The 17881-nt window shown below is 38.5% G+C and overlaps 1 protein-coding gene across 1 annotated transcript in view; it reads right to left on the reverse strand.

Moving 5' to 3' along the window:
* PEX7 (peroxisomal biogenesis factor 7) overlaps positions 1-16157 on the reverse strand; it is an 87324-nt gene extending 71167 nt beyond the window's left edge. Inside the window, exons 1-5 of the mRNA XM_057528095.1 lie at positions 15931-16157; positions 13949-14006; positions 12925-13075; positions 4120-4197; positions 3627-3735 (exon numbers count right to left, since the gene is read on the reverse strand). Coding sequence (XP_057384078.1) covers positions 3627-3735; positions 4120-4197; positions 12925-13075; positions 13949-14006; positions 15931-16060 — 526 coding nt within the window. The 5' untranslated portion in view covers positions 16061-16157. The remainder of the gene's footprint in view (positions 1-3626; positions 3736-4119; positions 4198-12924; positions 13076-13948; positions 14007-15930) is intronic.
* Between the last annotated feature and the right edge of the window lie 1724 nt (positions 16158-17881).

A 17881-nucleotide genomic window follows, 5' to 3' on the forward strand; every position in this document is an offset into this window, starting at 1 on the left:
CTTCGTTTTCAAATGTATTTCTTATCTCAGTTATGACATTACCATCCATGAATTTGTCCTTGCCAAGAATCTAGGACTTATTCTTTATTCATCCCTCTCCCACGTCTTCTACATCTTATAAAATCATCTCGAAATACCACTCAAATCAGCCTACTTTATTCCATCCCTTCTGCCACTATCCTTATCCATGCCTTCATCTCTCTCTTAATTGTTTCTCTGCATCCACTCTTGCTCACCTCCAAACTATTCTCTACACGACAGCCAAAATGAGTTTTTAAAAATGCAAGCCTAATCATGTCACTCCCAGGCTTAAACCTCTTCATGTCTTCCCACTGTCCATAGGATAAAATCCAGAGTCTTGAATCCAGCCCACAAGGCATGATCTGGGCCCCTGCCTGTGATCCTGACCTCATTTTTACTACCCTTTTCCTCTTAGGCAACAGTCCCTCTGGCCCTCTTTCAGTTTCTTAAACGCATCAAGTTCTTAATTTTGAATACACTACTCTGCTTGGAATGTTCTCTCTTGCTATGCCATCTAAGGCCTCCCACTTTTCACTGAGCCAACTCCTTATTCATCCTAAATGAAAGTCAGAAACCTATCAAGCAAAAAATTGATAGTTTTGACTACCAAAAAGTTTCAATGCTTATACAGTAAAAATTAAAATATAATAAATAGGTTAAAGGACAGAAAAAAAATTGGGAAAATATTTGTAACAGACGTAAGATACAGAGAACTAACTCCTAAGTATAAAAAGAGCTCATACATCAATACAGAAAAGCAACAACAAACAGCTCTCAGTAGAAAAACAGGCCAAAGACACGAACAGGTGACTCACAAAAGAACAACTACGGCAGCCAGTTGACATACTGAATGTGTTCACTAGCCCTAGTAATCAAATACACAAATCAAAACAACAATTAGTTGTAACTTTTCATTCATCGAATTGGCAAACCTCTAACAGATGGAGAAGACACATCCATTTACCATTTCAAGGGCCAAACCTTAAAACAACTGTTGCCTTGACACTATCAGCATTCTCATTATCAGAATAAACTGACATCGTCTAGACCGGGAAAGTTGTTATTGTTTTGTCTAATCTATAAGGTGTTGCTGCCCTGAAATAAACACATTGGAAAATAACAAGTGTCATATAGATTATATTTATGTATACATTTTCCCAAATGGTCTAATTGAATCATTCCTCACATTGGAATACCCTGAGCAGACACCAGTTTCTCCTTCCCAGTATGTGTCTCCTGAGGCAGATGAAAGTGACTCCAGAAGGCAGCCTTAGAAAAGCAACTCTGCCCTTGCTTATGCCAATTAAATTGCTCACCTTTGTTTTATTTCTATGCTTTTTACAGCTTTAATGGCACTCAATACATTATACAAATTATCTAAAAGAAAAGTGAAGCAATATATATTAAGGTATCAGAGCTTTTAGGAAGGAAATAGTATCAGAAATCTTTCTTTAGCCAAATGTTTATTGGTGGTATATCAAATAAAAGAAACCTGTTGTACCTCTTTTTCTACTTTAGATTTGTTTTAATTTTATAAACTTAAATATGTAATATAAATGCATATGTATAATTCATAATATATAATTGGGAGATGTTCTCTTCCAACAAGTGTATTTAAACCTATAGTCTAAGAACTCTTTCTGAATGGTGGTATGATTCAGTCAATTCAGCTGTAATACTGGACTACAGCTACTAAGAAATCTCCACAGTCAAAAACTGTTTTATAATAACAGTGTTTTCAGTGGGTAAAATGAATTTGGGACAGGAGATTTTCTGACTCAAAATTACAAAATTATTTTCCTGTACAATTTCAACAACGACAAAAGTTTTATACCTATAAGCATGTAAAACCTAACATCACTAAGCAAATTCAGCCTTTAAAGATATCTGACTTTTTCCTGAAGAATATTCCCCATTAATATTTTTAATTTTTTGAACATATATTCTGAATGAGCATAAGAATTTTTATGGAGGAATACAAGCAAATGTTAACAGTGGTTCTATAGGAGGAGGGGAATGAGCACTTACTTTTTACTTGGCATGTTTCTGTGTTGTTTGAATTTCTTTACTACATATATGCTCAAACAGGAATTATCGGGATACCATTTCTGTTTTCTCTTCATAAATTTATTTTTTGAAAGTTATGAAAGAAGCAAGATATAAAGAGTGCTGATATTATCTTGTCAATCACCACAAATATTTATGATTAATTAACACATTCTTATAACTGTTACTCAACCTTTGTTCTGATAAACAAACCAAAAATAAAGCCATCTAAGCAAAGCAGCTCAGTAGCTAATAAAAGGAGCTAGACTGGTTCCCAACTTTGAAAGATTTATAACTGGTTATGATCTGCCTAAGACAGACCATTAATCGTTAATTAACCATATTTATTCATTAATAGTTGTGCTTATAAAATTCACAGTATGAAAAGTCATACTGTGGCAGATATAATATCACTGAGAATTAATATTCCATATCCTTAACCACATGAATATAACCTCTAAATGTCTTCCAACATACTGTTTCCCCACTGGGAATGATTCTACCTTCTAACCATGGGAAGAAGGGAGTGTTATTCTTGTTATCTCAGCTTCTTCTCCCCATCCCCTTATGGAAGGACCCTTCCACTGAACTTGTTCATGTAAAATCAGGACAACAGAAGGGTGACAGGATAGACTGGCAGAAAGAAAAGGTAAGAGGAGGAAAGTACAAGAGCTGTGAGGACAGGGTTACAGGGTGTGAGAAGAAGGTAAATGGCCAGGGGAGACCCACTCCAGAGCAGCCAGGGGCGAGTGAGGATGAGGACAGCTATTTAAATGACCATTTGGCAGGTGGACCAAGCTGTTTTAAATGGCACTGCAGAGAAATTATGCAATGTTTCTCTCCAAATTATATATAAAGTAGATTGTTCAGATTATACATGATTTAGGAATTGGCCAACAAACCAAATTTGCAAATCCTTATGCAAACAGTACAAAGTGTAATTTTAAATTTCTATAAAATGACTTTTCTCTACAAAAAACATAGAGACATATAAATGTAAGTATCTGCTTTATCTTAGAATTGCTGACATGAATCAAAAGTAAACAGTTAGAAAAAAAGATCATACCAAACATATTCTTGCTATGGCTTAGTGGCAATGAATTAAACACACTATCCCTAAAAAGAAGGTAAATATCAAGCAAAGGAGGTTGACTGTGTGCTAGACATTTTACATGTTTCCTTATTTCATGCTGACAACAACCCCTTAAGTTAGACATTCTTAGCCCCATATTACTGATGTGAAAACCCATCGCATCACCCTGACGCCCCACAATTGGCCACTGAAGAGAGTTTCCAAATTCAGTCAAGTCTGATGCCAAAGCCCTCACTCTGTCCCTTACCTCTCACCTCACCAAAAAGGCACATGTTAAGTCAAAGGTTTAGAAGCAGGCCGGGATAATTCTTAACTAGAGACTGAGAAAGAATGAAATAGTCTCAAGAGTTCAAATAGGAATGTAGTCCCTTTTCTTCTCCAAATCTAAGGTACACAGTGCCACCTACTGGAGAAAGTGAGGCCACCATTCCCTACAAATAACGCTTTTGGTAAATGAATTCTTTACCTGAGGCTGAAGCAAAGCAACCAGGGATGTGGGGCGACCAGATCGTGCTATAAATGACACTTTCATGGCCTCTAAAGGTGCACAGAGACTTTCCAACAGTTGGATCCCACTACAAATAAATGAATAGATCAATTACTTAACAGAGGCAAATTCATTATGCTTTATGTATACAATATATATGATATACCATATATATGTATTTATATACATACACAATATACATATATATCTCAAGAATTTCTTTAAAGTCTATTTTTATATAAAGCAAGATGGTATTTAAGGGGCCAAAATAATCAACACTGAGCTAATTATTAGTTTATAGCTAGAAGATTAGAAAATTTTAAATTCTAATAAATGCTTTAGTATATTTTTTGAAAAGAAAATTAACTGCCTAACTGAAAAGCAATAGAAGTATGTTCCAGAAAAGAAAAAACTTCAGTGGAAGCTTTGAGGAAGGGAATATTTGGTTTTAAATACAGTAATGCTGACATACCAGTTTGATAGTTTGATCCCATGAGCCAGACACCACAAGCTGTTCACATCTGGTTTGACTCCAGTCAACACTGTACACCTAAAAACATTTTAAAGTGTCATTTAGAATGCAAAAGAGCATCAAGTTCAATATTACATTTATCTGTTTGTAACAGTGATAGCCAGTTAGAACAACTAATTCACTTCATTGAAACATCAAATAAAGTCCTACAAATCTCAATATGGTGTCTGAGAAAGGGAAAGGTCATCTTGTCCGTTCCTCCAGCCTTACCCTTAACAGATAAGACTCCATTCTACTTTAGCAGGATCCTACAGAGTATTTCCAAAACCTTCTTCACTAAAACAAATTATACATATTTTTAAACCTACCAACAAATCACTGTTTGCAGCACCCTGAAGAAATGTCAGAGCAGATTAGAAAGTTAGTCATCTAAAAAAGCTTGCCAGGTCAATGTTTATCAGAAAGCATTAAAATTCAATTAATATCCCTTTCTGGCCTTTCTTTGAAAAAGCTTAGCGGAATGACGTGATACTTTCAGATCTCTTGGTAAACAGCTTTAGTTATCCAATGCTGCTCTCAGTAAACCATCTCAAATGAATTATATGAAAACTTATGGAAATACTTTTAATTCTGTTATTTGATACAACAGATTATATATACAGATCACTACTGGAAGCTAAGTTCAACCAAATATGTGTATAATTAAACTTTACAAAAGCAGTCCTGCCATGGACCTGAGTATGCCATTAAATGTGATCAGCCAGCAGGTTATTTTGAATCTAAAAACTCTAGCATATTTATGCAGGAAGCACGACTGTCTGGGGTTTGTTGTGGCTTAAGTATGGATTCCCTGTTCTCTACTGCCTAGTGCTATGCCTAGCCATGTTGGAACCTGAGTTTAAAACAAAAAAATAATTAGTAATACCGATTATGTCCTTACTTAAAACTTTGATATTTTGTTCATCATAGATTTTTCTTACATTAATTTTGATTTTTTAAATACTGCATTAAGAGATTATTTATCTTGACTACTGAGCTTTTGGGGCCCCCTTAAATTATGTACTTAAATTATGTACTAAGATGAGTGTTTCAACACCCAGTTCTGGCCCTGCTGCGGCCCATATTCTTGCACAAGAGAGAAAAGCAGTTGGAACACTAAAGAAATCATGATCCAGCAACAGAGAGTAGCTCATAAAGTATACAGAAGGGTCAGCAAAATCCAAAGTGCTGCTGCAGCCATCTGTCAGTTATGGATGGAAAAAGATAGGCTCGGAAGCAATCAGGGAAGAGCTTGAGACCAAAAGAGGTTGATTTTACCCTCTAGGCCAGGGCTCAGCAAGTTTCTTCTGTAAAGGGCCATATAAATATTTTAGGCCTTAAATATTTATATAATAAATATATTAATATATTTATTATGTTCATAATAAATATATTATGGGCCATTTGGTCTCTGTCACAACTACTAAACTCAGCCTTGTAGAGCACAAAGTAGCCATAGATGATACCTAATAAATGGGCATGGCTGTGTTCCAATAAAACTTTACAAATCAGACAGTGGGCTGGATTTGGCTCTGGCCCACGAGTAGTAACTGGCCAACCCCTGCTCCAAGCTGATGTGAACAGTCAAAAATAACCACAATAGGAAATCTTTACTGAGCACCTACTGCTTGCCAGATGTTGTCATAAGCACTTTACATATTTTATCTCATTTCATCTTCACTTCTGTGAAGTAGATACCGTGCCAAGGCCCAAAGAGGTTAAGTAACTTGTCCAAATTCCCACAGCTAGTAAGCTGCAGAGCTGAAGTCTGAACCTGGGCAGCCTAATCGCAGAGTCCACCTTTAATCATGATGCTAGGCTGTCTCTACAATATGTTGCATGAAGGCACTTTAAAATGGAACTTTTCAGTGACCTTGGACTGTGATATTATGGAAATAAAACCCTGCCCTTGTTGGTATCATCCTTCACTGGAGCTCCATTTGGGCCCAGACTGATTCCATTTTGTTTTCATGAATTATCCGTACCCATATTAAAGCCCCTACCTATCTATTCACTTGGTGAACCCCCGCTCATCTGTCAAGACTCAGCCCCTTTAAATCTTCTGTGAAGTAAGCCTCCCCTGATGAACCCCTCGAGCATCGAGGAGTCAGATGCTTCCCTCTGTGCACTCCGACAGCATCTTACACCTACTCCTAGTTCAGCATTTACCATGTTTTACTAAATTTAGTGTTAAATAACTGCCATACCTGCTATATTTTGGAAGAACCATCATAAACAAAACCATCTTGTTTATGCTCATTGCAATATAATAGGCACTCAAGAAACTGAGTTAAAATGATTTAACCAACCAAATTTATCTCCACAACCTGCGCTGTTGCTAAGTAGTTATAAAGAGCTCCTGTTTTCATTTTAGAGGATAACTGAACAAATACAATTAAAAGATAACATCATTAGCTCAGACTCCTCTACTTCTACACATTTCCAACATGACAGAGGACTTGAAACCTGACAACTTCTCACCTTTTAAAACTGCAAGAGCCTCTGCGGGCTCAGAGAGAACCCAGCCCCAATGAGAACAAAAGACACGACGTAAGAAAACTATGCTGATACCAGGGCTGCTGCCAGCTCTTCTATGTGACTCATAACAAAGTGGCAAGCATCAGGGTCTAGGACAAAATCAAGCATAGGATATACATGGTGAGGTTAAAAATGGGATAAAAAAGAAGGAAATAGGGCTTCCTTGGTGGCGCAGTGGTTGAGAATCTGCCTGCTAATGCAGAGAACATGGGTTCGAGCCCTGGTCTGGGAAGATCCCACATGTCGCGGAGCAACTAGGCCCGTGAGCCACAACTACTGAGCCTGCGCGCCTGGAGCCTGTGCTCTGCAACAAGAGAGGCCGCGATAGTGAGAGGCCCGCGCACCGCGATGAAGAGTGGCCCCCACTTGCCGCAACTAGAGAAAGCCCTTGCACAGAAACGAAGATCCAACACAGCCAAAAATAATAAATAAATAAATAAATAAATACCACTTCTGTGCAACGACTCCCACATTTCTATTTAAAAAAAAAAAAAAAAAGAAGGAAATAAAGGTGACTCAATCAATATATACTTTGTGTTTGTTTGTTTTACTGTGTTTAATATACTAGGACATGGGAAAGAAACTAACAGTATAAGCCAGGATATTGAGTTTAAAACACAAAAACCAAAACTGTAGACCATAAATACAAAAGCTGATGGGATGGAAAATTCAGCTTGATGCCCAGAAGAGAGGTATCCTAGCAGGGCCCTGAGGGCTGGCTAAAATGTCCATAGCAAAAAGCAGAGGTGAAAATAGTGACCAGAAACTCCCCCAAAGACATAAACGGGGACATAAAGCACCCTAGGGATTAGGACTAGTGAACAACTGCAAGACAACACCAAGGTTCTGTGCCTCAGAACTGTCAGTGACGGTGGCATTAACAAAACCGGAAGACTGGAGGAAGGAAGATAATGTGTAATTTTAGACACAGTGAGTTTGAGGTGACAGCCTGACAGTCAAGTGGAAATGTCTAGGAAGAACAGGGTTTGGGCATTAACCTCAAGCCCTGAAAAAAGTTTACAACCAGAGAGATGTTTGGGAGACAGCTGAAAAGGGATGATTAGATTCCATTATCCCAACCTCAAGTCAAATAACTATTCAGTACATATTTATTAAGCACTTACTATGAACAAGGCATGTGGGAGGGAGAGTATAGTGTTAGACAAGACAGATAAAGCCCTAGCCTTCATGGGTCTTATACTTTAGCAAGGGAAGATAGGCTGTAAGCATAAATACACAATTTCAGGTTGTGATTTTTTAAAAACTACCAAGAAAAATAATGTAAAGTAAGAAGACTAGAAAATAATAACAAGGGCGGGAGACTAGAAAGCACATCTCACATTAGTCTACTCTTAGATCTTTTCCCTATTCCCAATTCCCCCCTGCACTCCCACTCAAATAGTGGACACGGGAAATATAAAAAGAAGAGAGATATGCAGCTATGCTTTAAAAGCAGGGTCCTCTAAAGGCCTATCTTAATGAAATTACTCTTGGTAGTGGTGAAGAAAATTAATTGGGAAACTACACAAAGAAAAAAGAAAAACACTGAAGAATATTTTGTGCTGCTTTATGCAATCTGAACTTCATCAGAACCACAGTTTGAGGAGGACAAATTTTATTACTGAATCCAATTCCCAAAGAGCTCATTTTTAATCTACTGTACAGTGTTGCCCTTTTTAAGTTGGTCTGTTTAATTAAAAATCATCAAATAAAAACTGTGTCCAGAATGTTCATACTTATCTGTATCAATACAAAGGAAAGGGACACTGACTTTTAATTACTGAGCGATTAGAAAGGGCTACATATTTCTTTTAATGTGAAACTTAAATTTTTTTTCATTATAGATATTTTAAAATGCACATAAGAGTAGAGAGAATAGCATAATAAATCCCCAGGTATCCATCACATACCTTCCATAATTATCAATATTTTACCCATCCTGTTTCATCTGTTCCATTACTTACTGGAGTATTTTAACATCGGACCATTTCACTCACAAATACTTCAGAAGAAAGAATGTTTTCACCTTTTACATGAGCACAAGGCCATTTTCACATCTTAGATTAACAACAGTTCCTTAATATCATCTAATACTCAGTCCATGTTCATATTTCCCTGATTGTCTCAGAAACATCCTTTTATAGTTGGTTTATCTGAATAGGATCCAAACAAAATCCATATTTTATACTTAGCTGTTATGTCTCTTAAGTTATTTCTAATCTAGGAAAGTTCCCTTTCCCACCTTGGTTCAGGTCCCCCTACTCCACCAATGACATTTACTTGTTGAAGAAACAAAGTTGTTGGTCCTATGGAATGTTCTAAATACATTCTGGATTTGGCTAATTGTTTCCTCATGGTGGTGTTCAACTTTTTCCTCTACCCTTCCTATTTTCTTTAAATTGGAAGTTAGATCTAGAGGCCTGATTTGATTCAGTTCAATCTATTTTTTAGCTTCCTATTGTATTAGGAGGTGTTTAATTTCTGGTTGATCCACTTTTAGTGATCCTAAGATTGTTCATAAGATGGATCACTCTTAAATTAATGGTTTTACCATCCACAGATAACCCTTGCCTAGGGTCATTATTTCATTAGGGGCTACTAAATGGTGATTTTCTAATTCTATTATTCCTTCTACATTTACTAGGTAGAATTCTATTACAAGAAAATTTCCGCACCAACGATTTGATTACCCCACACTGAAATTCATACAGGAAAAGCAGGATAAATGCCTTGATTCTTTACCTTTATTTATAAATTCATGATCAAAAGCTTTAAATGTATCAAATATCTTTTAAAAATTTTCAGCAAACTGATAAGCCTCATTACTTGACAATGAAGACAAATTTTAACTATTTTTAAAAACTGTAATAAGAACACTGAGAATTAGATGCTGAAATAAATATTAAACTGAGTCTGTCATCTTAAAGTCACTTTTAACTCACTCTCAACAGCACAGTGCTATAAGCCATGAAGTCAGAAACAAAATTCTCAATTACTCTCTTTTTTCTCCTTCTTGCTGAACTTTTAAAATTTTTCTTATTCTTCCATTCTTATTATATATTCAGCAGCAGGCTAAGCTGAAGGCATTTTATGGGGCTCAAAAGACATAATGGCCTCTGCAGTTAAATAATACAGAGAAGAATCCGATTCCTGCTTTGATGCTAAGTTTAGAAGCCATGCAAAGGGAAACTTTCCATGTTTTTCTTTCTTTCATTTCACCAGGACCTTTATTCCTTAAGGCCTAAAATATATCTAGGTCTTGGAATTTTCCTTTTTGCTTCAGTAACTACTTATCTGACTATCTGAAAACTGACTGTTGGACTTTATTCAACACTATTTGTTGAATATTCAACAAATATTTATTAGCTCCTCAAAACTCTATTTGACCTTAAATCAATCCTTTTAAGTGTTTCTGCATATTTGGTGTAAGAGACAAACTTTAGATAAATGCTGTATTTCTCTTTAATGAAAAATGCCAAGTATTTGGGATTATAATACTGAGCTTTAGATTGATCACCAGAAATTCTTTCTCTTAACAATCTCATGGAGGACAACCTTTCTGAGGGTCCTACAGTTCTCTACTCGTCATCCGGCTTGGTGTGGTTCGACTTTTACTAACAATCGTGAGAAAGACAAGAAGTAATACTGTGGCACATAGTGATGGGGACTCCCCAACCACCAATCTCCCTTTCTCCTTGCTCACAGAACCCCAGTTTTGCCCTTCAGGGAAAGCTCTGTCCTTTCCTCATCCTAGGGGTGAATCTTACTTAGATGAAAGTACGAGTGGTGACTTGCTTCCCTCACAAGTGACAGAGTTACGACCGGGCACGTGATGAGACGATAACTGGAACTATACGGAGCGTTAGAAGAAGGAAACCCACTGCGGAGAGCAGAGTGGAAAGGCAGCAGAAACCTGGGCATCTGATGACACTGCCAAGCCTAAGTGAAACAAACCTGGACCCATTCCCAGCTCCATATCCTTGGTTATGTGAAATAAAAAACTCAGATCGTTGAAAGCACTTTTAGTTTGGTTTTCTCTTATGGTAACAGTCAAGGCATCTAACTGATACAAAATGCTTATCAAAAATTGCATTTGAAAAGAAAATGAGGAAGGACAACCTAGAACAACAGTCTGAAAAAACAAACAATAAAATAAGTCTTCAGTTCAAAAAACCAGTTACATAATTATAGAATGATGTACACCACTGGTTTAACAGTAGTACAAAGATCTTTACGAGTGGACTGAAAGTAACCCAGCACTACAACGTGGCTGAGGAAAATGCACAGCCACGTTAGGTAATATTATTAGAACTAGAGGCTCAAGATCATGGTGGCGAAGTCATATAAAGCTCAGCACTAATAAACACATTTCTGGAATAAATTAGGTTTACAACAGTAAAAGCAACACTGTAAAACAAGAGATTACCCAAAGGAGTTTACCAGGAGGGTGAAAGATATAGAGACCATGTAACCTGAGGACAGGTCGAAGGAATTACAAATGTACAGTCTGGAAGAGGGAAGACTTACAGGGGGGCATGACAGCTATTTTCAAGGATTCTCCTGGAAAAGAGGGACTGGACTTAGTCTCACCATGTCAGAGAAAGGAATCTGAAGCAACAGTTCGTTGATATTGAAGGTAGATTTAGGCCTAAGAGAGCAATTATCTAACCAATAGAGCAATCAAAAAGTCAAATAAGTTATCACATGAGATAGTGAAATTCACTTTCACTGAGCTGAAGTAAAGACTGCGTGACCATCACACGGAACATTCTCTAACAGTATTTTCCAGAGTAGTAGCAGTACAAACACCATTGGTTGTACAAGAGATGATTTTAACTGGTACATACATTTTATTTTATTCGTTATATATTTATTTTACCATACATGAAATAAATGTACATACTAAGCTATCAATTCCATGGTTTCATGAATATGTGCTGTTTTAGAATAAGTGAAATAACTATGTAAAGTTCATTTAAAGAAAAACATTAAATCAGTATCTACCATTTAACAAAACTGGATATATTATTTTATGATTTGTTAGCTACAGCCCTAGAATTTATATAGATAACCAATACAAGGTCCAAAGATTTAAGAAAGAAAAAGAAAGAAAACTTTTGAGAGGAAAAATATTTTTAAAAAAGAAAGAAAAACATTAAGTTAATCATAATATAAGTGGTATAAGAAAATGGCAAAAATCATGAAGGTACCACAAAAATGTCTGAATTTTGGACATGCTGCTTTGTGGGGATTTTTGCATTGAACATGCTGAAACTAAAGCTCCTCCTTTACCAAAGTTGTCTTGGTATTCAGTGGTTCTATGAAAACACAATCATTTATAACTACATTTATTCAAAGAGCCTCCTTTACAATAAAATGGAGGAACTAAAATTTTCTATTATTTTCAGTCAGATCTTAGAGATACTCATTTTTAATAGCTAGAACTATAAAAATGATGTCTAGAATCCTCACATAACCAGTCTATTATTACAAAAGACTAACATTCTTGCACCTAATAAGCATTTACTGAGGTCTTTCCATGAGCCAGGCACAAATTTGAAAGTAAATTTGCAAGTTTTCATTTGAAGCATCTATTGCTACCTTAAGAAAATTCTTAAAACATTTAAGGTAAAACACCAAAAGAGAATGTCTTTACCATCATGTTCATGAAAAGTATATATGTACTTTAATATGACTGAAGGCCAAACTATTCTCTATGCTACCCATACACACACACAATATCTAGCACATGTAAGAGATTTAGTTTTTAAACTTCTTCGGTAAGTTCTGCCTTATAGTCAGTATTTCAAGCTCTTGCTTCAATATATTCTGAAAATCCTTAGGAATCACAGTGAAGTCCTAAAGGCAATCTTATGACGTCTCTGTGAAAAGTCCACTTACCTCTATCTTAAGGCAGTGTATGGAGACATATCCTTCCTTACAGCGTAAAGAAAGCGATGCGTCTCTGGAGGAAACGGTGCCCCAGTATACTTCCTACCGGAGGCGTTTTTACTGACTAACGAGAAGCCTGACCTTTTCTTCTTTCCCAGCTCCTTAGGCTAAAAGGTACTTTATGTTTGAATAATCAAATAACAAGTGACATCTAACATGTACAAGAAACACTAAAGCTTAAACTTCTTGTCCCCTGAAGACATTTCCCCATGTTTCTACCTCCAAATGGATTTCAACCAAAGAAAAACAATCAGCCCAGAAAGATTCCCTTCCTACCTCCTGAGTGTGCTCCTTGTAGACCTGCAGTGGCCCTGCGGCTCTGGCGGTGTCCCAGAGCTGTAACGAGCCATCACCACTACAGGTGACCAGGATGTGCTCATTGTTCTCACTCCAGGTCACGTCAAACAAACCATCGTTCCAGTCAAAGCTACACCAGGGAAATTAAAACAAAAGAAATCTAGTTACATGGGCAGCTGAACATAAAATAACAATCATTGTTTTTTTTTACAGTTTATCACCTATTTTAACACACATTATCTCACGTGGTCTTCACAAATATGGGAGATTCATAGAGCAGGCACTTGCCAGATTCAGAAACAACTTCAGAGAGCTTAAAAGAACAGCCCAGTCATACAGCCAGAAAACTGCACAGCTAGGTTGAAATCAGGGCTCCCAACTAGAAATACGGCACCATTTACATGAGGACATGCTGCCACACCTGGGTGCTCACTGCTTTCTGTGTTTCACAGGAGGGAAGAACAAGCACTTGAAAATACTAATTTAGATCAATAATTTCAATGTTTCCCAAAATCTTTCACCTGAGCTATCAGCAGGTAGTTATTTTCTGAGGGAATTTCCTTTCCTTTCTCTACCCTTGACTAACTCTGATGGAGACGTTAATGAGTCTAACAGTCACACAGACAAGACAGGCATGGAAAGAAGAAAGGGAAAGAAGCGATGATCCACAAAATGGATAATTAGTTCCTGAATGAGTAAAGCTAAAGTACATTAAGAAGAAAGCAAAGACAGGAATGTCAAACAGTATACCAACTAGCTCCCATTTTTTTATGTTTAAGTTTTACAATTTATAAGTGAATACTAAGAGACAAGAGCTTTAGAAGAAAAGTGACATAATCACAAGTTCATGGCAAAAATAAGCTCTATCCTATGCAAATCCTGAAGGTTCTTTTATACTGCAAATTAAAACATCTTATTGATCACAAAGATTTAAAACTAATTCTATTAAGGTCTTAAAAGCAACAGAGAACACATATAAGTTTAATAGTTCGAGTCATCTTACCTTCTAAAAAGCCTAAGTCCAGATTCATTTTGATCCAGTATTAGCAGGGTTCCACAGCCTAAGGAGAAAAATGCTGAGGTCATGCTGTTGAACCTGCTGGGGGACCATGTCAAGGCAAAGAGGTATCAAGTACTGAGTACCTAATTTTACAGTCACAAATTTCAAGTTACTTGAGGCCATGTATACCAAATGATCAGGACTCTGTCTCTGTCTGTCTCGCTCTCTACACTGTGCTTAATTAAATATTAAGCTTACCATCTCACCTATGCTTGGAATCCAGACACAGCTCTAACAGGGGACAGATATTTAAGTGCATACTCTATGGCCAGGCAGGATGACAGGCACACAAACCTCCCAAACAGGTGTTATCATCCCTATTTACAGGTGAGAAACCTCAGGCTAACAGACCCCAGGGACTGTGTACCTTCTACATCACACTGCCTTCACAATAAATCTACAATACATTCTGGACTTCCCTGCTGGCACACTGGTTAAGAATCTCCCTGCCAATGCAGGGGACATTGGTTCGATCCCTGGTCTAGGAAGATCCCACATGCCACGTTAACAACCAAGCCCATGCACCACAACTACTGAGCCTGCGCTCTAGAGCCGGCAAGCCACAACTACCGAGCCCGTGCACCTAGAGCCCATGCTCCACAAAAGAAGCCACCGTAATGAGAAGCCTGTGCACAGCAACAAAGAGTAGCCCCCTCTCGGTGCAACTAAAGAAAGCCCGCGCACAGCAACGAAGACCCAACGCAGCCAAAAATAAATAAATAAATAAATTTATTTTAAAAAAATAAAATAAAATAAATAAAGAGTACTGGTTCCATACTTTAAAAAATAAAATAAAATAAATTCAGCATGGAATTTTAAAACAAAATGCCTAGTGGAACTTACCACGTACTCGGTGGTAAAATGCTGAACACAACATATCATTATCTACCAAAGAGGAATTATTTTACTAAAGGATCAGCATATTTTAAAAGTTATATTTGTTATTGAGTTGAAGGAAAAAAAACTATTAAACATGACTGACTTAAAAAAACGTATCAATTCCTCTTAAGGCATTTTTTTAAGGATCTAATTTATAATATTACAAACTCACGAGTCTTCAACCTAAACGGTAGGCAAGTATTGTAAACCTGAATTTGCAACCACTAAAAGCGAATGGTGAAAATATTAACGCAAATATTTCTCTCCCTCTCAGTTTTAGAAATCACTAAATCACCGTAGGACCCAACAAAAAATACTGTCGAGAGCTGACATTATGCAGTGAATTTTTTCATAGACCTTCAGTGCGTATACAACAGCTACGAAATGAATTAAAAGAAAGCCCGTAAGTCAAGAATAGAACCCCGCCTTTCAACCTAGTCCAGGACCAGAGACCATTAACCTGAACCTCTTAACTGCCTGCAAATGTTTGTATTCCTCCGGAGACAAGAAAAAGCGAGAAAAGCACGTGGTCAATTTCGTGTCGGCACTTGCGGGGAAACTCCTGGCGTCTGCTCAGGAGCATCCTTAAGACGCACAGCCGGAATGCAGCCTGTGGGGAATGTGGTCCAATTAGCGGGTACTGGGGTGACCCTGCAGACCGTCTTCCAAGGGCTGTTGGTCCCGTCGGACCGGTAGAAGGGGCCCCACACAGGTTCAGCCCGCTCTCCGCAGGGCCACGTGTACCTGGAGGGGTGTGTGTCACTAGGGGCGACAGTGTCGGTGCGCTCTAAGGCATAAGGACTAGGGGCTCTAGGCATCTTCCACACGCTACTTCCGCACTGTAACTGGAAAAGGTGATGGACTCGATTCTAAACCAACTCCCCACACTGGACAAAGGCGGTCAGGGAGCCAGGCCTTCCTCTGCTTCCCCTGGTGTTCTTTTCTGGCGCCGTCTACTGTCGGAAGTGCTTTTGGACCACCAGAGGGAGCTGGAGCTCGGATGGAACCCGCCCCCGCCCCGGCGGCTCAGCGCGGCCCGGCCTCACCCGCGATGCCGTAGTGCTGCGCGGTGGCGCAGGCCAGGCGGCCCGGCAAGTACGGGGAAAACTCGGCGGCATAGCCGTGGCGGCCGGGCACCCGCAGCGACCGCACCGCTCCGCCACGCGCCGCGCTCATCCCGCCCGCCGCCTGCGTGCCTCGCCGCCCCAGCCGCCGAAGCCCTTCCGAGTTGGAGGCGGACGGTCCGGATTCGCTAAGAGAATTAGAGATCCCAGCAGCTGAGACGGAAGTGAGGACACCGGGTGCCCTGAATGCTAGGTTTCGATTGGTCCGCAAAGGAAAGGGAATTGACTCTGACGGAGGCCATTTTTGTCTTGGGCAAAACAGATGCTTGGCGCCCGCTGTGACGAAGTAGACATGAGGGCAGTATTTCTAGAGTTAAGTGGTTATTCTGACACCTTTTGTTTTTGCCTATCAGCCTCCACTGCGGGCTATCTTGTTTTTATTAATTTATTGACCTTTTGAAAGACTGGCATCAGGAAATGTGGCTGATGATTACAAAATGAGACAAGTTACAGCAAAGTCTGAAACCATGCTGCGAGTCCAAAAGGCAATTGAGCGCCGTGTAGCCCAAGGTAAATTGAAGCAAAGTTAAATCAGCGGTAGTCAAGCTAAGGAAAAAGACATCGTAAGAAACTCACTTAAAAAATGTTTTTAATTCTTCCTATATTTATTGTATGGTAGTAAGTGCTCAGATGCCAGAGCTGAAAACGAAGGCTCCTTCATCCATTCAAATATTTACCAGGCATATACCATGTAGAGGTTGGCCATATATTGCTTATCTAACAAACAAGACCCTTTTGAGAGTAAAAGAGAGTGCAGTTAATAATTGAGCCAGGTCAACAGGTACAAACCTAGTCATATGGCCACTTTATACACCAAGTACAGTGCTAGGCACTGGGGATTCAAATGCAATAAGATATAGTTTGTGTCATCAGTTAAGTGTAATCAAAAAACTGTAGGTGCTATGAGAAATATATAGGGGCTATTTTTAAAAGGAATTGTCAGTGCTGGAAGATGGGGGATGGGAGAAAAGCCTTCAGAAAGCAAGTAATGTTTGTGTAAACATTGTGTGTAAATGATGATAAGGTTTTCTTTAAATAGACAAGGAGATGGAGGTCATTATAGGAGCAGGAATAACAGGAGACCTAAAACAGCATGACCCATAGGAGATTGTGGCTGCCAGGTATCAGCCTGCCCAGATGAAAGGGGTATGGTGAAGAGTATTGGATGGAGAGACTAGAATATTGTATTGGTTCATGAAGAGTCTTGTGTGCAATATCAAGGGAATTTGACTTCTACTGTAATGTAAACAATGGGGAACCATCAAAGTTTTCTAATGTGAGAAATTAGATGACCAAGTTTTCATTTTAAAAGATCTTCTGGCAACACAAAACTGGAGAACAGAGATTGGAAATGGGGAGGCCAGTTAAGACTTTAGCAATAGTTCAAGCAAAAGATAAGAATTTAAACAAAGATTATGGTAATGGGAGTGAAAAGAGTCACGCTCTACAATATTGTGAGATTTACCCCTAGGAGGCCAGCCAGTTTCTCACAGTAAATATCAGGAAAAATCCACTTTGTGCTTCCTGCAGGGGGAAGAGAAAAGGAACCATTTTGAAATAAGCCAGCGCATTCTGTTCTTCTTAACAAGGCCTGGTCTCAGAGAAAACTAGTTAACCAGAGCCTAACCTAGTAGGATATTTTCAGGGCCTAACTAACCTGAAAGTTCCCTTGTGCCCGTTTTCAATCAAACCCACCCCTACCCCCTGATCCACCAGTGACCTGGTTTTTCCTGTTAAGGACTGCCTGAAATTCCAGTACTAGAAATGTATTCCCCATGAGTTTTTTAACTGATTATTTGAAGATTCCTCTTTTAAAGGCAAGTAGGCTATAGGACAAGGAATACTGAGGTTCAATCTCAATTTGCCCTTTACT

This window comes from Balaenoptera acutorostrata, chromosome 14 (assembly GCF_949987535.1).
Source record: "Balaenoptera acutorostrata chromosome 14, mBalAcu1.1, whole genome shotgun sequence".
Taxonomy (NCBI): domain Eukaryota; kingdom Metazoa; phylum Chordata; class Mammalia; order Artiodactyla; family Balaenopteridae; genus Balaenoptera; species Balaenoptera acutorostrata.